Source organism: Manihot esculenta, chromosome 3 (assembly GCF_001659605.2).
Source record: "Manihot esculenta cultivar AM560-2 chromosome 3, M.esculenta_v8, whole genome shotgun sequence".
Taxonomy (NCBI): Eukaryota; Viridiplantae; Streptophyta; class Magnoliopsida; order Malpighiales; family Euphorbiaceae; genus Manihot; species Manihot esculenta.
In genome coordinates, this window is record NC_035163.2 from 25,667,053 (window position 1) to 25,688,160 (window position 21,108).

General features: G+C 37.1%; 2 protein-coding genes across 2 annotated transcripts; both read right to left on the bottom strand.

The window, feature by feature from the left end:
* Positions 1–1,782: 1,782 nt before the first annotated feature.
* LOC122723309 (glycine-rich cell wall structural protein 1.8-like) lies at positions 1,783–3,801 on the bottom strand. The gene is made up of 2 exons (XM_043955102.1): positions 3,528–3,801; positions 1,783–2,054 (listed from the first exon to the last, which is right to left on the bottom strand). Exons 1-2 carry the CDS (start codon positions 3,799–3,801, stop codon positions 1,783–1,785), a joined length of 546 nt encoding a protein of 181 aa, XP_043811037.1.
* Positions 3,802–12,681: 8,880 nt separating this feature from the next.
* Positions 12,682–13,683, bottom strand: LOC110610620 (geranylgeranyl pyrophosphate synthase 11, chloroplastic). The gene has a single exon (XM_021750625.2). The coding sequence runs from the start codon at positions 13,617–13,619 to the stop codon at positions 12,729–12,731; it is 891 nt and encodes a 296-aa protein (XP_021606317.2). The 5' UTR covers positions 13,620–13,683; the 3' UTR covers positions 12,682–12,728.
* Between the last annotated feature and the right edge of the window lie 7,425 nt (positions 13,684–21,108).

Below are 21,108 nucleotides of genomic sequence, written 5' to 3' on the forward strand. Positions count from 1 at the left end.
AGAGTTTACAGGATTGTTGAGTATTGTTGAATCATGTATGGGATTTATCAGGTACACAGAGAGTAGAGTCGGCTTGCTACGGGTCCCGGCGGCCTTAAGCCGATCTGGATCCTAGTGCTAGTGATGGTTCGGACCGTTACAGAGGGGTACCGATTTTCGGGCTGTTACAGATTGGTATCAGAGCATAGGGCCTCCTGAGTATGATGTGCTGAGTAAGTATGCTCAGTGATTAGAGATATTCCACATCGGAAAGAGGTGTTGTCCTGTATAGGAGGGTAAGCACAATAGGCAAAATCATGTCCACGAGGAGAGGATGTGGAGTCCTGTCTTGCATGATGATGTGGAATGCCATGATGAGATGCATGTGCATTAGAGATATGTTCTCTATATGTGTTGTGGATTCGTGTGTTCTCACATGGATCATTTGATGCTTTGTGTGATGTTGTGCTTTTCAGACACAGGATGAGAGGAACTCGTCGATCTGCGAGATTGACTGGAGCTCCGCCAGAGAATGAGGGCATGGATGCCCATCTCCCTGTTCTGCAAAGGGCAACGTCAGGTAGATTAAGTAGAGAAGGTACATCAAGGGACCCTAGAAGGTCGTTTGATGAGAGTAGAAGGGGAGTAGCTCAGGGTGGTATGTCAGGGGATATGAGGAAAGTCGCAGAGGATGAGCAGAGAAGAGATGGTAGTCTGGGCATGAGTATGTTAAGAGAGGATATGAGTGAGTCCCAAGGAGGCACTCAGGCCTCGGGCTTTGTTCCACCTCAGTATCCACCCTACCCGTGGGGGTCAGGGTATCCGATGGGTGGTACAGCGGGTTTCCCTAGTTATAACCCATATCCCACCTTTATGCTCTATCGTCCCTTTTACCCGCCATATCCATAGTATACCATGTTCCCACCCTTCTTTTGTTACCCAGGGTCAAGAAACCCTACCCTAGGGAATGTTGCACCTCCTCCACCACCAGTAGAACCAGTAGCCCCAGGTATCCAAACACCTAAGCCTAGTTCACCTGGAGGAAGTAAGGTAAAGATGACGGATTATCTAAAGTTGGATGTTCCCAAGTTTGAGACAGGTGATGACCCGTTGGAGTATCTTAGAACGGTCAAGATGATAACTGATGAGTTGGGAGCCAGTGAGAGTAGGGCCATTCAGATGGCAGGATTCACATTGAAATGTAAGAAGGCAAGGGAATGGTTCAACCAGTATGTGGACCCGAGGGTGGAAAGCTTATCCTGGGAGCAGTTTGCCAATGAGTTTGTAGGATGGGCTTTTCCAGATAGCTCAAAAGAGCGTAAGGAGGCTGCCGTAAAGAGTAAACAGAAAGTTAGAAGCCTCAAAAGGTCACAGAAAAGGGAGTACTGGAAGCAGATAAAGTCTGGTCTGGGAATAGGTGAGGGATCGAGCTCTGGTTTGATTGACTCCAGATGTTCGAGGTGCGGTAGACCGCACAAGGGAGTCTGTCTTATAGGGACAACAGCATGTTTCAGGTGCGGACAGGAGGGGCACATAGCACGTGAGTGTTCCACCGCGACTTTGATAACACAGTCCCAGCAGACAGCCTCAGACAGAGTGGCTCAGCTAGGAGTGCTAGCTAGGGCTGAGCACTATTCGGTTTAAACCGAAATAACCGACCAAACCGAACCGAACTAAAAATTTGGTTCGGTTTTATTTTTAATTCGGTTCGGTTCGGATTTAATTTTTTGAAAAATCGGTGATTTCGGTTCGGTTCGGTTTTAGATTCAAAAATTTCGATCAGACCGAACCGAACCGAAATCACTAAACTACGTCGGTTTTAGCTCTTCCCCGCTCTCCCCGCTCCCCGCTCCCCGCTCCCCGCCCCCGCCCCCGCCCCCGTCCCCGTCCCCGTCCCCGTCCCCGTCCCCCGTCCCCAGTCCCCAGTCCCCAGTCCCCGCTCCCCGCTCCCCGCCCCCGCTCCCCGCCCCCGTCCCCGTCCCCATCCCCGTCCCCAGTCCCAGGTCCCCAGTCCCCAGTCCCCGTCCCCGTCCCCAGTCCCCGCTCCCCGTCCCCGTTCCCGTCCCCAGTCCCCGCTCCCCGTCCCCGTCCCCGTCCCCAGTCCCCGCTCCCCGTCCCCGTCCCCGTCCCCGTCCCCGTCCCCGTCCCCGTCCCCGTCCCCGTCCCCAGTCCCAGTATTGATTTTTTATTTATAAAAATTAAAATTAAAATATTTTAATTGGATTTTAGAATGAATGTGAAAAAAAAAATTTAAAAATCGAATCGAACCGATCGAACCGACCGAACCGAACCGAATCAAATCGGTTCGGTTCGATTCGGTTATTCCTCTTATTCGGTTCGGTTCGGTTTGTGTAAAATTCTGCAATTCGGTTTTCGGTTATTTCGGTTCGGTTCGGTTTTGAACCGAACCGACCGAATGCTCACCCCTAGTGCTAGCCATGGCGCAGGGTAGAGGCAGAGGGAGCGAGATCACTCCTTCTTCCACAGGTTCCCCAGGTAAAGGTCCATCAGTACCAGCACGGATCTTCGCTTTGACGCAGCAGGAGGCTCACACATCGGACATGGCGGTGACAGGTACTTTTCACTTCCATCTATTTTGATGTGTCTGCTATTAGAGACTCTGATGTTTCGCTTTTCGTAGGGCTTTAAGAGCCATAAAGAGTATGGGTTTAATAGCTTCTGGGCTTAGAGTGTCCTCTTTGGGTCAGTGGACCCAAGTGTGATCCATCAGTGGCAGAGTTAGTCTGCCAGGTGAGTTCAGTGCTAGTTTTGATTAGATGCCTTCCAGCTGACCTAGTGGTTCTAGAATGATTGTTTGATGTCATTCTAGGGGTGGATGGGCTAGCTACTCATAGTACTGCCTTAGATAGTAGAGGCAGAGTAGTCAGGCTTAGAGATCAGGATGGATCACAGGTAGTTTATTGAGGGGACAGTGTAGAGATGCCTGAGGTTTGATATCAGCCCTATAGGCTCTTAAGCTGTTCAGGAGAGGTATCAGAGGTTTCTTGCTCATGTCAGAGAGCATAGCAGTTAGTCAGATCAGGGAGTGAACCAGTTTTAGTGCTCGCAGCTAGAGAAAAGTTTTAGATGTTGTCCCAGACAAGTTGCCAGGTTTACCACCTGCTAAGAGAGTAGCGTGGGACATAGGAGTGGTGTCTGGACCCAGAACCATTCCTAGTCTTCTCTACAGGATGGCACCAGTAAAGTGAGAGAGATAGTAAAAGCCAGATGAGTAGTTGCTAGAGTTGGTAGACAAGGATTGTATCCGACTTAGTACCTTACCCTGGAATGTTCCGGAGTTGTGAGGGGAAACGAAGGAGGAATCCATGAGACTTTGTTTCAACTGTAAGTCGTTGGACAAAGTCACTACCAATAGGTATCTGTTACCTTGGATCGACGATCTACGTGAGACCAACTAGTAATAGCCAGTGGTCTTTTCAGGATAGATATGAAATCTAGGTACGATCAGATAGGATGAGAGTAACCAAGAAAGTAAGGATAGCATCCAGGAAGAAATATGAGCACTAAGGGTTACGGGCTAGTAATACCTGTATAGTATTCATGACTCTCATAAGCAGAGGTTTTAGTGCGAGTCTGAATCATTCCGGTATTGACAATACCGTGATGAGATCCAGAAACATAGAGGAGAGTGCTCATGATCAGAAAATAGTAGACCTTGAGAGAACGTGGCGTGTATGCCAAGTTCCGTAGGTGTGAGTTCTCGTGGAGAAGTAGTGCAGGAAGGAGTAGTTCAGAAATCAGAAAAAGAATTGAAGTAGCCCCCAGGAAAGTAAAAAGGTATAGCAATTGGCTTAGACCCATCTCAGTGACAAGGATTAGGAGTTTCTGGGTTTGGCAGATTGCTACAGAGAGATCAGTCTAAGACATCTCTAGAAGGTGTCACTCTAATGAGCAAGAAAGACCCGAAGTTGTGTGGTCTGACTAGTGTACCAAGGGTTGTAAAGCACTCAAGTAAAACTGACGTCAGTACAGTAACAGTGGTAGCTCTGTTTACCAGTAATAAGGATTTCACAGTGTTTTGTGATACATCCCTTGTAGGCCGAGATTGTGTGGTAAGGTAAGAGGCAGGGAATTACTTATGTTTCGAGACAGTTAAAGAAGCATGAGTTGAATTATCCTACACTTGGTCTAGGGATAGTAGTTGATTTAAGATGTGGAGGTAATACTGTATGGGGTAAGAGATGAGAGCTTTTATCGATCAAAGGAGTTTGTAGTGATGAAGCTGAAGCAGAGGTACTAGGGAGAACTGCTTAGCGACTCTAAGTTTATAAAACAGTATCTATGGGGTGAGGCAGATAAGATGTTAGCTGCCTTCAGTCAGAAGTCGCTTACCAGTTTATCCTATAGGAACAGGTATTACTTCAGATTGATGGTCGGTTGGATCAGCTGGCAGGAGTCAGTTGTGTTCCAAGCTAGATCTGAAATCTGGGTGCAAACTGGTGAAAGTTAGAGTTAGTTCAGTGTACTAGGAAGAAATCAAAAGAGAAGAAACCAGTGTAGTAAAGAAGAAGAAAGGCGGGCAAGGATCAGAGTGCGTAGCGGAAGGGTACAGTGTTGTTTGTGGTGTCTCCAGTACATGGTGATCCAGTGAAGGTTGAGAGATAAAAGGTTAAATCCGTGGAATCCTGGAGAGGATTAACAAGATAGGATTTACCTGTTTCTAAGAGGAGAACCATTTGGTTTCCTTATGTCTTTTGTTCTGGAGTGGTGTTGGATCCGATAGAGGTTCTGTATGAACCAGAGGTGGAGATCTCAGGAAATCTCAGGAAATCTCACCTGTATAGCATAGTTAGAGCAGATCATACACACTCAACTCGCAGGAGTCCTTTAGAATCACCCCAGGAGTATCGTATGGATAGGAGACCCGGGAGTTCTGACTCCAGCGATATCTGTGTCTCTCTTTGGAGACCAGATTTCTGCTTCGTTTGTTTGTTTGTTATTTAGGAACATTCGGGGATGAATGTTCTTAAGGGGGGGGGGGAGAATGTAATACCCGGCTAGATTCTGGCATCGGAATTCCTATTTTTCTGCAGAATTTCCGTTGGAATCTAGAATTTGAGGTTGTCGGAGGTTGCTAGAAGGATAAGAGACAGGTTTTCTAAAATCTTTTTAAGTGTTTGAAGGTTTTAAATGAGAAAGGATTTGAGTTTTGAAGAGAAAAGGCCAAGGGAACAAAGTGCGGGTTCGGCCGCCGAAAGTGCCTTAGGTTTGGCCCCTGAAACTCCAAGTTCGGCCGCCGAACGTTGCATGGTTTTGCATGCAGGTTTGGCCGCCGAAGCTGAGGCGGTCAGCCGCCTATAAAGAGCCCTCAGTCGGTGAAATGGATCAGATTTGCTTCCTTTTCACTTCCAGAGGTGAGTTCTTATTCCCCTTGGATGGTTTTCATGGTTTTTCATCAAATCTTTCAAAGTTAAGTGAGTTTTATCCTTGTTTTGAAGGTTTTGTACTTTGAGCAAGGTTTTGGAAAGTTTGGAGCTTAGATCCTCCATCGCTCTACGTTTCGATCACACCAGCCTTTGTTCTGTACGAGGTAAGGGTCGATCCTTAGTTTTTATGATGTTTTACATAAGTTTGATGAAGGGAAAAGAGAGTTTATGGGTAGATATGCATGTTTAGGGTTTTTTTGGTGTTTTCTTGGTCAAAGTATGTATATGTGTTGTTTTGTAGTGTTTATTGGGGTTTTAAGGTAGTATTGGACCCCTTTGTGCAGATACTAGAGTATATGTATGTGGAGGAGTTGAGCTTTGCCTGTTGTGGGTGTGTGGATGGTTGAGAGGGTGAGTTATGCACGAAGCTGGATTCTGGATGAACTCAGGTTCGGCAACCGAAGGAGGATTCGGCCGCCGAACATGCTGAGGAGGTGGCTTCGGCTGCCTAAGCTTGCTTGAGTTTGTCCCCGAAAGTTTGGACTTTCGGCTCTGGAGGAGAGGTTCGATCGCCGAAGGTGCCGCCGAACATGCATGAGGTTCGGCTCTGAAGGGAGCATTCGGCCGCCGAATGTGCCGCCGAAGATGCTCTGTTTAGTCTTCCTTTGCATGTTTCCCATGATTGTTCTAGGATGTTTTAGGGGGTTTTTGGGGAATTGTGTAAGAGTTGTTTATCAGTTGTATAGAGTATGTTTAGTACCTCATTTGAGTCCTCCATTGTAGGATTGGACCCGAGGAACCGAGGTGTTTTGCCGTAGTAGCTGCTTCAGTGTTAGAGTTGGCCCAGAGTTAGCCAAGCAGTGGCTACAGGTGAGTGGAACTAAACTTAATATTTTAAATTAAGAAAAGACACACTTCTAGCATGATCCATGCATCATAAAATGCCATGTTATGTATTAGGTTGTGTTGCATTAGAATTCACGAATATGATGCATTGCATAAGATGTTATTTGTGAGGATGAATGTTGAATGATCCTTAGCCCTTAAGATAAGATAATGTAATACCCGGCTAGAGTCCGGCGTCGGAAGTCCTGTAGTCCGGTGGCATTTCTGATGTCGGAATCCTCTGGAAGGGTATGGATGCTATTTTTCTATGTTTTGAAAGCATTTTCATGTTTTAAAGTGGTTAAAGAAGTAAGGTTTTGCAAGAAAAGCACCAAGGCAGAAAAGCCAAGGTTCGGCCGCCGAAGGTGACTTTCGGCCGCCGAACGTGCATGGCATTCGGGTTCTCATTCGGCCGCCGTAGTTGGTCTGGCCAGCCAACTATAAAAGGCCCTAGGTCGGTCAAATGGATAAGATTTGTTTTTCATTTGCACGAGCTGAGGTGAGACTTGATCTTCCTTGTGTGATTTATGTGTTTTCTCAAATCTTTCATGGTTTTGATAGTGTATACTCAGGTTAAGCCTTGGAACAGAGAAAAATTGTAACGACCCGAAAATCGATACCCCTCTGTAATGGCCCGAACCGCCACCGGCGCTAGGATCCAGATCGGCTTAAGGCCGCCGGGACCCGTAGCAAGCCAAACATACCTTCTATCACCTGGTCAAATCCCATACATGATCAAAACTTTAACATAAAAACTTGAACATATGGTATATATCCCGATCCTGACCTGTATGCGACATAACTGAAAACATAAAGAACCCCCTACTAGAGCCCTCAACAAAACTCTAGCTGGGTCAACACAACATACATCAAGCTTGGGTCACATCCAAAGAACTAGAACCTAACCTGTGCATGCATCAAACCACAAACATAAGACCTCCACTAGGGTCCTCATCAAGCTCTAGCGTGGTAAACAACACATGCCACCAGTTTAGTTCAAACAACTCAACATCTAAAACATTACATACATCATATATTGAACAGGGACTAACCAAGTCTTAGGGCCAAGCACAGTACTAATCCATAAACATAACTCCACATAACTTTACATTACATTCTCTTACAAATCATTATGTCAATTACAATACATGTCCACACTAAAAGTACTAAACTAATAGTATTACATAAGCAAAACCATTACTCTTGAGACTTCCCGATCGACCTCACACCTGCAACACTGGGGTTAGAGGAGAGGGGTGAGCTAAAAAGCCCAGTGAGTAGAACATACAAAACATGTGATAAAATATGATCTCATGGAATGCATCACATCACAAGTAAATCACATCATCTCAGATGGACGGATTAAAACTCCCTCGAATCTGTGCCCGGCCCGCAAAGGAGCTCTTCAGGTCTTTACTGTACAATCAAATAGTACCGAAGTACTCTGTGCCCGGCCCCTCTCAGAGGCTCCTCAGGACTTTACTGTGCCCGGCCCTCGATGGGGCTCCTCAGGTCTTTACTGTGAGGGCTAATGTATCCAAAACTATGTCCGATCTGTCACATCATACAATGTACAAGGAGCAGTGCCAAGTACAAGGTTAAATGCAATGCCTCATATTCGTGTACACTAATGCAATCAATCTTACTATTCATCATGATGCATGAAACATGCTAAAAGCATTTGATTTCACAAATTAAAAGATTAAGTTTAATTCTACTCACCTCTGGCAGACGCTGAACTGACTCTGCAACTGCTAACACTGATGGCCTCCTCGATCCCTCGGGTCTGATCCTACACAGGTGGACTCGAATGAGGTGCCAACACACTCTAAACAACTCATAAACAACTACCCAAAAACCCCCTAAAACATCACGAAAGCATGCATAGAAAACAACCATGAAAAGGCTGAACAGGGCACTTTCGGCGGCACCTTCGGCGGCCGAAAGTCCCACTCCAGAGACGAAAGTCAGGCACTTTCGGTGGCCGAACTTTCCTTCGGCGACCGAAAGTCTGCTTTCAAGCCAAAACTCAACTTTCGGGGGCAAGGTTAGGCGGCCAAACCAAGCATCCACAGGCAGGTTCGGCGGCCGAAAGCCCTTTCGGCGACCGAACCTGAGTTCTTCCCAGAAGGGCAGAACTCAGCCTTCACATGCACAACAGCCCCCAAACCTTTTCCAACACCCCAAAACAAGCACTCAACCTCCTAAAACATGCATAAACCCTTAACCATGCACAAAAGGAGCTTAACAACTTGATTAAACTCCAAAAACAACATCAAAAGCATACCTAGATAGCTTATGACCCACATAGGCCAAAACCATCAAAACAACCCATAACCTCACTTACTCTTTCCCAATCATGCATACACTCTCCCTCAAGCCTAAACTAGCTTAAACCTCCAACATAGCATCATATAAACATACATGAGCATCACATAACATATATTGGGCATAGAACTCACATAAATCCTAACATGCATTTCTACCCATACTCAACCATCAAAACCTTCATAAAACTTCATAAAAACACTAGGGAAGCGAGGATCTACACTTACCTCTTGAAGATCGAGGGTGGTGTGATCCCTAACTCGGAGGTGTGGAGGATCCAAGCTCCAAAAGCCTTCAAGCTCCCAAAACTCCTATTTAAGCTTGAAAACTCTTCAAATCAACCATGAAACTCATAAAAACATGAAAGAAGTGAAGAAGAACATGAAAATGGCCAAGGGAGGACAAAAACTCACCTGAGCTCGAGAATGGGGAGAAAACTCGCCCATCTCCAATCTGAGGGCTCTTTATAGGTGGCCTGGTCGAAGACCTTCGGCAGCCTAACGTGCCCCCTAAACTCATGCATGTTCGGCGGCCGAACCTTGGCTCGTTCAAACAAGACTTTCGGAGGCCAAAAGCGCTCCCAAAACCTTTCCATGTTCGGCGGCCGAACTTCACTTTCGGCGGCCGAACCTGGCAAATGCCTCCTTGGCCTTTTCTTTTCAAAACTCAATTCCTTTCATTTAAAAAAAAATCATAAAATCAGTAAAAATATTTTAGAAAACACATTTTACCCCTCTAGAAACCTCTGACATCTTCAGAAATTCCAGGTTCCAACGGAGATTCCGCCGGACGGTAGGGATTTCGATGCCGGAATCTAGCCGGGTATTACAAAAATTTTAAGGTTTACAGAAAATGTATGATCATGTATGGGATTTCACAGGTACACAGAGTTCACAGCAGGCTTACTATGGGTCCCGGCGGCCTTAAGCCGATCTGGATCCTAGTGCCGATAGCAGTTCGGTTTCCGGGTTGTTACAGATGAGATATGATCAGATGAGATATGGCTATGAGATAGCCATACCAGGTCGCTTCTGGACAGTCCAGGTCGCTCTTGGTACTGTGAGACAGTCAGGTAAGAGTCCGTCAGTTCAGAGAAGTCAAGGTGACCGACGTAGTCTCCCTGGCACAGTTGGACATATATTTATATGTATATAGTAGAGGGCTATTGGTGACAAATTCATCCGTGAGATGATATGTTTGTGATGTGATGTATTCCATGAGAGCATGAAATGAATGAACTGTTTTATTGTTCCTTCTCACTGGGCTGTAGTAGCTCATCCCACTCCCTTAACCCCAGTTTTGTAGGTTCCGAGGTAGCTATGGGAAGTCAGAAGTCAGAGTCAGCAAGAGTAAAGAGGAAAGTTATGCATGAATGTATGTTTGCAATAGAATAGTGGACATGATGTAATTAATGTATTAGTTGTAATGTCATAGATAGATATGTACTATCAGATCATGGATAGAATTGTGCTTTACCCTAGTGTCTTTGCCTTAGTATGGTGTATGATTCATCCCTTTGTACATGGATCCTGTTTTACGTTTCTTGATGAGAAATGTGTGGAACCAAAGCTGACTTGTGACATGCTGACCCTATGAGAGTGAGTTCTATGTTTTCAAACATAGTGCATGCAGGTCGAGCTTGGTAACTCTGAGGAGAGTTTACAGGATTGTTGAGTATTGTTGAATCATGTATGGGATTTATCAGGTACACAGAGAGTAGAGTCGGCTTGCTACGGGTCCCGGCGGCCTTAAGCCGATCTGGATCCTAGTGCCAGTGATGGTTCGGACCGTTACAGAAGGGTACCGGTTTTTGGGCTGTTACAATAATATACATTTTGGTTATAGATTTTTAATGTGTTGTTCAACTTTCTTCTTCTTCTACTATTAATCCGGACATTTGGAAGGGCATATGGTCTCTCCAAGTCTCTCCTAAATTAAAAACTTTCCTGTAGCGACTTCTTCATGATGCTCTTCCAGTTTCTATCAATTTGGTAAGATGTGGTGTCATGCATAATCCTTTATGCCCCATTTATTGATCTCAGCCTGAAACCTTAGAACATGTTTTCTTTTGGTATCCACATGCTTAAATAGTTTAGTTTGTTAGCCCTTGTAGTTGTAAACCGAATCCTGTTGGTTTTCCTAATTTTATGTTATGGTGTGCAACTCTGTGGGAGAGGTTTCGATTAGAGATGGACGGTCCTTTACTTTTGACCCTAGTCACACTCACTTTATACAAGCATATATGGAGGGATAGAAATAGAAGTCTCTTCGATTCCATACAACTGGATCCTATTGCTACATCACAACTTGTCAAAGTTGATTTTAGGCAATTACAACAAAGTGGTGTTTTTGCTTATTCTTCTCACTTTCAACATTGTAGATCCTCTCATGTTGCTTAGAATCCTCCCTCACAAGGGAATATCAGGCTCAACTGCGATGTTGCATGAAAAGATTAGTTTTCACCCGCTGCTATTATTGTGGTTGCTTTTAATAGTATAGGGATCATTGTGCATGGTATTGCTATGAGGGTTTGGTGTTCATCTGCTACAGCAAGAGAGGCTCTAACTGTGCTGGCAGTGATCAAATTGGCATCTAAAGCTGACTTTACATCAATTGAGTGTGCAACAGATTCTACAGTTGTGTATGATGTTTTGCATTGTACAACATCTTATTTACCATGGAATATTAAGGCCACGAGAGTAGCCATTTTAGAAATATCCTCTCGTTTGTATAGGGTCTCCTTCTACCGTATCCCACATCAGTTCAATACCTCTTTCTCCAAATTGACAGTTGTATCAATTAAAAAATGTAATAGTCTTGTTATAGTTATGTTTTGCTGCTAGCAGCAACCATATAATTCAATATTATTTTACAAGTAAAAAATTTTTAAGAAAATGACCTTCAATTTAAAGGTGGAAGATACACTGGTGAACAGCTAACATGATGGCCTCCCTATAGGCGAGAGCTTTCTAAAACAAGCGGATCAAAAATCTTATCCACAACTCCAAAAAAATAACAATATCCTCTATGATTCCTTCCTGTGACAGCAAGGGCTCCTCTATTTTGCCATTTAGCTATAGCTGTATCAAAATTCAACTTAATTACATGAACAGGAGGTGGCACCAAGCATTTCGGATACCTGTATCATCTTCTGAATTAAGCTTATCCACATGAAAAACATTATTAATTAGCTTCTTAAAAATTCCCTAAGAAAATGTCCGACTAGACTGGTAACTTCCCAAATAATGCTTTGCCAGTATCAGGAAGGATTATAGCCCAACTCTTCTATAAACGTGGAGAAATGAAACTACTAAGCTTTTAACACCCTAATCATCAGAGAGTTTGATTTGTTTGAATTTAAATTTTATAGACTGAATTATGTAGCTTCATATAATGAATAATGAAGTTTTTTCCCTCTACCTTTCATTGTTTAAAAATATTAAATATGTAATATTCTGACGTGGCTGAAATGAGATTGTATCGCCATTGATCAATCTGTAAGAGAGAGAATGTAAAATAGTCATTTCGACGCTCAAGTTAATGCATAATATAATGAATTGCTTAAAATTCAAGAGTAATTATATAAAAATGTATATCTTGATCTATATATTAACCAGCCTTTATAGTGTAAGAAGGTAGAGTCGGTTATTAAATCTCCTAAAAATCCAACTGACACATGCTAGTGAATATGGAATCCTACGATTGTAGGTGTAATGAGAATCGAATGAATTGTATTCTCTAACGAAAACTTTTTATAAAGTCTCGCTCTACTGAAAAGAGTGTGAATCTCGATAAAAAACTGAAAATTACAGTATTTGAATCTTTTTTTTCACAAATGAATCACATATTATCTAATCAAACTTGTGTCATGTGACTGTATTATAAAGATAGCTCATAATATATCTTGAATGATTGTTGTATTATATCATGTTCTATTTCACATTTTGAAGTGGAAATAAATTAAATATTTTTATAATAAATTATTAAAACGCAAATAAGTGATGATTTTTTTTTTTTTGAAATAAATGTACTGAGTGAATTGTTATTTATTACATACCATGTGACTAATATAATTACATCAAAAGTAGGTTTCAAAATGTAATGAGTGAATTATTATTTATTACATACCATGTGACTAATATAATTACATCAAAAGTAGGTTTCAACGAGGCTAGAAATTGTTCTAACCTTTTCTTGATTGAAATCTTTCAATTCTCTAAGACCCAAAACTCTCAACTCTTTCACCTCTTTTATTGACCACTCATTTTTTTCTACCCTATTAAGGATCCCTTGTATCGTCCCCACATATAAGCCATACCTTCTCAATTTTTCAATCTCCTCCTCGCTTCCACCTCCTAATGTTGCCCCACACGCACCTGCACACGCGTGCAATACACCTCCCTTTTTGCTACATACATTATGTAGCCATCCCACGTGGAAAGCTTCCGTCCCGTCCGATTCTCCAAGTTGTGACTCATTATATTGCCCTGCCATCACCCCTTGTGTACCCATGGCACGTGAGATCTCGATGATTGCACGCAAAACCCGATTCGAATTGTTGTCGGCCCGAGCCAGTAACTCAAACCCGAATGCTATCATTCCATCTGCCATTAGAAGTCTAATGTTGGGGCCATAGGTATGGTCAAAAGTGGGCTTGGGCCTCTCCGTCAAAGGGAGGTTCTCATGAGTGAAAGCGGAAGCATGCATAAGATGCAAAGCAGATGCTGCAGCAATGGCTTGGTCCCGGTGGCCACCAACGAGCTCACAAGCGGCGATACACAAGGCGGGTGCGGTGGTTTGTGGGGCGGAGAAGGTCAAATGACGCATGGGCTCGAAGACAACCAGCGGTGGTTTTGAGGGAATTGACTTGTTGAGATGGGCGTCAATGTCAGCATTTACGGAGCTCCAATAAGACTGGTGAGTAGTAGACACAGCAACCGCCAAGGGTCTATGAAAAAATAATGGACGGTTGGGGTTGGAACCGGAGACAATACGAGCTATGGGATTGCCATGTACGGCGGAAGAGAGAACCCCGGCCATGGGTGGTGGCTCTGGAAAGCAGGAGGAGGAAGTTGCGGAAGAAAATGGATAATTGAAGTACAATAATTGGGATCTGGATGTGTAAGAACGTTATTTTATAGTCGACGAGGCCCACGAAATTCTCACAAGGGAAGCCTGAAGGCCATGCAAATGACAAGGACAGGCGCTGTAAGAAAAGTAAAATTATTTGCAATGACATAGTTACGTATGATGTGACGTGAGATTTGCTTATGAGCCGCTTCCAATATTTGTGGGCATAAATTTTGTTTTGATATTAAGATGTTTTTGCAAGTTAGAATGAAAATAAAGTTAGCTACCCATAAAAAAAGCATCTCTCTCTTCTTTAAAGAAAGAATCCTTACCTTTTTCTTCTTATTATGAGTTTTTGGTCTATTGATAGTTTATCTTCTATGTGCTTCAGTTGGCTTTATGGCTTCATGACTATGGTTACAAAAGAAAACCTTGTTTTCGCCACTGGTTTGGCTTCTTAGTGACCAAAGTCTACTATGGCAGAGGAGAAGCGGCACTGTTATGTGCAAAACAGGTTTAGTTAGTGGGATTAGGGTTTATGTCCTAAGATTATTCTGCTTTAAGTAGGCTTTTTTTATTTGTTGAGCCCTAATGGTTTCAAGCTGCTTTGTTTCTGGAATTATTGTTCTGAATTTAGATCTTAAGACTTTTAATCTTTGTATTGATCTAGGCCTTTATAGAATAAAATCTCTAAATGAAAAGAAAAAGCTACCGATAAAAATTCTGCTTACAAATATTCTTATGTCCAATTTTAAAGTATATTAAAATATTCTTATACATTCAACCCATTAAATAATTACATCCTTCATTTATTAAAAGTCTAATTTTCCCGCAAATTTTTATTCAAAAAGACAAATTACTTTAAAATAAAAATCAAAACAACCGAAAATTTTAAAAATAAAAATTAAATCAAACTAAAAAATTAAAAATTAAAATTAAAATTTTAAATTAATTTAATTTGATTAATTTTATCAATTTAAATTAAATATTACTCATGAATCTACCATTCAGTCATTAAATAAATATAATTTCGTTTAAATTTTGATAAAGTAACAATTGTCTCGCTAAGTATGTGTTTACCTATAAAAAGATAACGTTTATTTAAAAATATCTTAAAATTATAAAAATTTTAATATTTATACTTTATTAAATTAAATTTGATATTTTAACCCTGAATTATGTGAGATTAAACAATTAATGTTGTATTTATTATATTTTTTTTAATTTGTATGCAAAAATTTTTAAAAAATAGATTAAAAATGAGAGGAAATAGTTAAATTGAAATTAATTAGAAGTAGGGCCCCATCCCCATGAAATACGGATGAGGGTTTGATTTCACGTAGATCGTGTGGTCCGCATCGTTTTCTTTAATTTTGGTGTTTGTCAAATCTTCTCTTTTGGCTACCGAGTACCGACACGCTCGTGGTTGGTGGTGGGTTTCTGTCATCATTATCGTCGAAGCCGTATCTGTAATTATAATCATTGTTCACTTTATTTTTTTTATATATTTTAAAAAAATAATTTTTTTATTTATTTTTAATTATATTTATTTTAAAAATATTAAATTTTATAAATTATTAAAAAATATTTTAAAAGATTTATTTAAAAATTAAATAAAATTAATAGTTAATTTATATATTATTATAGTATAAAAAAATAAAAAAATATAAAATAAAGAGAATAATTTGTTATATAAATATACTGAAATCTATTCTGTTTGAATTTGTGTTAGTACCAATAAAATTACGTTTTTAATTGATTTACTTAATTTTATAAAAAGTATTTTTTAAAATATATATAATATACTTTTAATAAAATTTCACATTAATTTTATATTTTAGATTAATATTATATATAATTAATTTGAATAATTAAATAAATGAACTCATTAAATGAATTTTTAAATATTAATATTATTTCTAGATTTTTTTAAAGGTTGTGTTTCAAATTTGTAGGGCTATTTTATCCCTGGAACAAAGTTGTTGGACCTCCTTGAAGGGTTTTTTGTCCAGATCTTGAGCTTGGCGTTCTCTTGTAACCAGCCATAGATCATCAAGTGGCTAGGATTCATTGGAGAAGCCCATTCATTTTCATGCAGGATGAGTAATTCTCAAGAAAAACCTGTTGATTTCAGGTTCAGGCAAAATATGTTGGTTCTTAAGAAATTCTGTACTACCTATTGTTGCATGTTTGTGGGTTTTTTTTTTAATTAAAAACCTAAGTTTAACTTTGAAAGATATTTTCAAATGTAAAGTAAAGAGAGGTAATTAATTAATTAATCTAAAAAGAAAAAAAAAAGGGTAATTAGTAATGTGGGCAAAATGGGCCCAGAAGAAACTTGTGGGATGATTACATGGTGGTGGAGAGAGAGGCTCTTCTTTTAAAAGCACTAAGCTAAAAAGTGAATGTGCACTTTCAGGATGCAACTTCTAGTTGCTTAAAAAGAACTGATTATCTATTAGAGAAAAATAACCATATACATCCATAATTAATAATATTTATATAAAAATATGTAATTTATCCTTATAAATTTAAATATATATCTGAAAATATGATTTGATGGTATGAAATTTAGAAAAAATAAAATTATCGAGTGTGTAATTTAGTTTGAAGGATCACGTTTTTTATTTTATTTTTATTTATTTATCTTTTAGTGACATCTAACCGTCATTTTATTACAGTGTCACATATTCTTATAACGCAGAATCACTTATACATGCATACTTGCATATTCATACTCGTCAGGCGGTCATTTAATTTCTTCTAACGCTCGTATTGGTAGAACCGTAGCATAACTGAAACTACTCTCTTATTTCTCGTCACATCATGCAAGATAGACTCTCTTTTAGCAGGTCTTAAACCAGAAAGTCAACAAGAATAAAAATTTTAAGTATATAATAGTTTAGTTGTGGACATGAAAGATAATGTAATGTAATGTAAGATATTGTACGTATTTGTATTGAGGATTAGTGTTGTGTTTGACCCTAGAGTTATGGTTAATAACTTTGATACATGATCTTTATGAAATGTTTTTATTAATGTGTTGAGAAGTTTAAACTAAGCTTGATTAATGTAATGTTGACTCAACTAGAGCATTTGATGAGGGTTTTAGTATGGGAGTTTTATGTATTCAGTTTCAATGCATGCACAGGTCGAACTTGGTAGATGAAAAGTTTAAAGTTTTTATATAAATGTATGATCATGTATGAGATTTATCGGGTATGACAAGATGTATGTTAGGCTTGCTACGGGTCACGATGAGTTTAAGTCGATCTGGATCCTAATGCCGGTAGCGGTCCGATTCCGGGTCGTTACAGGTCCGGCCTTTCGGACAATTCAATTTGCCTTAGGCACGAGTTGAACGTGAGGTTGATGGGCTGGCCTGCTTAATGGACTCTAGTGGGCTTTGAATTTATTTCTTTCTTCGATATTCGATTTCAGTCAAATGACAAAAATTCAGCGGTCATCATGATCCATTTAAATGATTTTTTTGAAATTTTTTTTATATTTTATCATCGTCTTTTTCAATATAAAAATTATATTTCTTTAGAAAAAAATCTATTTATTCAGTGAAATCAATCAATAATAATATAAAATTCTAAATAAATACATTATTATAAAAATTATGAGAATAATACCCACAAAAATTCGAAAAAAAAAACATGCAAAGTTAATTCTATATAGATGAAAGAAAACAAAAACTTTAATAAATAAATAAAAGGAAAATTTTATTATTAATCATTGAATGGTAGTGGTAAAGCGCCAAAAATTCAATATTTAAAAAATTATATTTATACTGAAAATATCAAAAATGGGCAAGTGATTCTAATGTTGACAACATGATGATTTAAACTTAGCAAAATTTAAATTTAGCTGTAAGCGAAAGGGAAAGTCCAATTCGGATAAAATAAATATTTATTAAAAATATTTTATTTTTTAGTAGTAAATATTTGTATTTAAAAAAAATTAAAATTAAAATGAAAAATGAAAAAGCATGTGAAGCCCATTATTTGAGGTATGTGCTGTGCATAAGCTGCATGTGTACAAGCCATACTTTGTGAGTGTTGCTGTGTAGGATTTTTGGGACAATTGGAATGATTAAATCATGGATTTACATTTTTCTTTTGTAATAAATAAATAAATATTTAATCAAATCATGGATTTACTCTAGATGCTAAATCTGAAAAAAAAAAAGAAAAAAATCTCAACTCCACTAATTAAGGGCATGTTTGTTTCTTCATTTTTTATCTACTACTGATTTCTTTTTTTTTTAAATGACAGCTTATATTTTCTCATTACCCAGTTGGGTGTGTGATTTTTAATTATTTTATTTATTATTTTTTAATATTTAGGATTTATTGAGGATTATCAGTTAAATGAATGCAATTATTTAATTGGCAGAAGCCACGTGCCAAATGAAGGCAAGTGGTACAACAGAGATTTGCATGTGAAATTACCTAATAAGTGGGAATATTTTTCTAATCCAAAGGCTTTGCTCATTTCTAATTATTGCATTTTTTAAAGTTAGTACTTATGGGTAATTATTTTTGGAAAGAATTTATGTTCTAGATCTAACAACTTCAGCATTAGGGACTTAATTTCTCTTGTCTGCTTCTTCTTATTCCTTTTTTTTTTAATATTTTAATAATTTAATGTATTCTGAATTTTGTGCCTTTTTTAAAATTTTAATTACATTTTTTATTTAGTTCATAAATTATGATATTTAATGATTTTAATTATATTTAATGAATTTATACATGTAATTATATGAAAAAATGAATAAAGATATTTTTTATTGTGTAATTTATTACTTATTACCTCATTTGTAATTGTTATTTAATAAAAAAGGATTTATTTGCTCAATATGTATATTTTTTAAAAAATTTAAATAATAGTTTTTTTTATAAAATATAAATATCAAAACTATATATTTATTAATTTTATATGAGAGTAGAAGTGTAATCTAACCGAATCGAATCGAATTTTGATAAGTTTAGAATGGATTATAAAATACATTTAAGAGTTCGAGTTTTAGATCGAATTCGACTCGAGTTTTATTTATAAGTTTGAACTAAATTTATAAAATAAATATTAAACTCGATTTCGGTTCAAACTCAATTTGTAATAAACTCGTTTATTATATTAACGAATCAACTCAAACTCTATTATAAAAATTTCCTTAAATTTGAACTCATTTAGATTCGATCCATAAAGTTATAAACAAATTTAATATAATTCAAATTTATTTAAATTATAAATAAATTTAATTTATAAAATTATTAAAAAAATTTTAAATTAAAATTTTTTATTTAATTAAAATCTCTGAAATCTAAAATTAATGAAAAAAAATGTATAAGGATTGTTTTTATAGAAAAATCACAATCCGTATCCTTTTAATTTTTGAATAATTTTCTGTATACTTTCAACTTTCAAGGGATTGGTGTTGGTAAATAAATATGCTCACGAGTTTATTCACAAATCAGCTCGTGAGTTTATTAAATGAATTTAAAACGTGAGATTGAATTCGACTTATTTACAAAATAAACCGAATTCAATTAAATTTTTATTGATTAAAATCTCGAATAATTCACAAATAATTTAATTTATTTAGACATATGCAGCTGCCATATTATTTAGGGGATTAAAAGGGTTAAATCTTTAAGGCATAGGGACACCAGTGTTTTAACTTTTTGTTCCATTCAAATATATTTATTCTTTTCATTTTAACTTTTAACATAATGCTAAGACGACTGGTAGGTGTATGAAACTTCAGTTGAATATCAAGATAACAAATATTTTTTCATTAAAAATATAAGTTTTTTATGATAATAATGAAAATTGTATTTCAAAATAAGTGTTATGTAAACATAAACTCGATTATTCAAATGTAATTGATTTTTTTTTAATAAATTAAATGAGATACATTATCCAATGGGTAATGGGTCAAATCCATGGGAAGTCAACTTTCTTAATCATTCCCCTAAGCCCAAAATGTATATTATAATTACTTGCTTGGTGTTGGTTGTTATTAATTTTATACTATTTTTAATATAATAAATACAATTTTATTATATTTATTATCATTATTATATATGATCTTTTGATATTTTACTACTTTTCATATATTATATTATTAATATTGTAATAAAATTTTTTATTATATTTTTAAAAAATTTATTCTATTTTAATATTTTAATAATAAATTATATGTTAAAAATATATTTATAAAAATTAAGTAAACATTATATAAAACAATGTTTGAACAATAAAAAAAAATCATTTTTACCATATAGCAATAATTTTATAACAAAAAATCATATAAATATTTTTCATAACTTTAATTACAAATATTTTATATGATATAAATAATTATATAAAAAATATATATATAATCCATTAAAATTATTATAAAGAAATATTAATTGTGATAAAAATATAAAACAATCGAAGAATTAATAAAATTAATTATATAAAATATCATCAAATTAAAATTTTATTGGATTCAAATAATTATAAAATAAATTAATAAATATAAATAATTAAAATATAATAAAAACTAAAATTGTGATTATAATACTCTAAACAAGTGTTATAAATCTTAAACAATTAAATTATTAAATTTAAATTATTATAATTTATTATATAAATAATTATAATAATTTTATTTTTTTATTTTTTATAAAAATATAACTTTTATTATACATTTTATATAAAACTCATTAGCTATATCTCTATTCCATATATTTATTTGTACAACTCTCTCTTCCATTTTTAAACGACTCCGATTTTGAATTTTTTTATTATATTTTTAGCATTTAGTATGGAATGTATAATTGTACAACGCTTAATAGGCTATTCAACCCTATTAACTAGTTTGAAGTTAGACAACGAGTAATCTAGATGTTTTAAGAAATTATCTATTCTTTTTAATAGTGAAAATATATTTATATTATAGTTGTTATAAAGTTATTTGTACAGTTACAAAGTATTTGTAACATTTTTTGGGTCCACAGTGAATATTGTCCGTTTTGGGTTAAGGGATTGAAACTCTATATTCTCTCACGGTTTTGTTTCTGGGTCAAGAGATTTACAAAACATAAACTAGGGTAAAGCACAAATCTAATCCATTACACAGTACATGTCCATTTCTGTTCTATTACATAGACTCTCCCACACAGCTATCTGTGCTTCTACAAACCTGGGGGTTAGGGAAAAGGGGTGAGCTACTAAAGTCCAGTGAGCAGAACAATAGAAACAATTTAATTAAACATATGCTTTTATGAAATATATCATAACACAAACAATTCACATCACGGATGGACTTGTCACCAGTAACTCTCTACATAATCCAATACATGCCCGACCCTCGACGGAGCTCTTCAGGACTTCCTCTTAAACATAACATAACATGTCCAACTGTTCCAGGGTCAGCCAGAGGTGAGTAGAACATAACTTCTTT

Bases quoted from the DNA above. Each gene is read 5' to 3' on its own strand.
- LOC110610620 (XM_021750625.2), bottom strand. From the start codon at position 13,619: ATGGCCGGGGTTCTCTCTTCCGCCGTACATGGCAATCCCATAGCTCGT.
- LOC122723309 (XM_043955102.1), bottom strand. From the start codon at position 3,801: ATGGGTCTAAGCCAATTGCTATACCTTTTTACTTTCCTGGGGGCTACT. The intron at 2,055-3,527 runs GTATTACTAGCC...GGGGACGGGGAG, and splicing joins GAGTCATGAATACTATACAG to CGGGGACTGGGGACGGGAAC.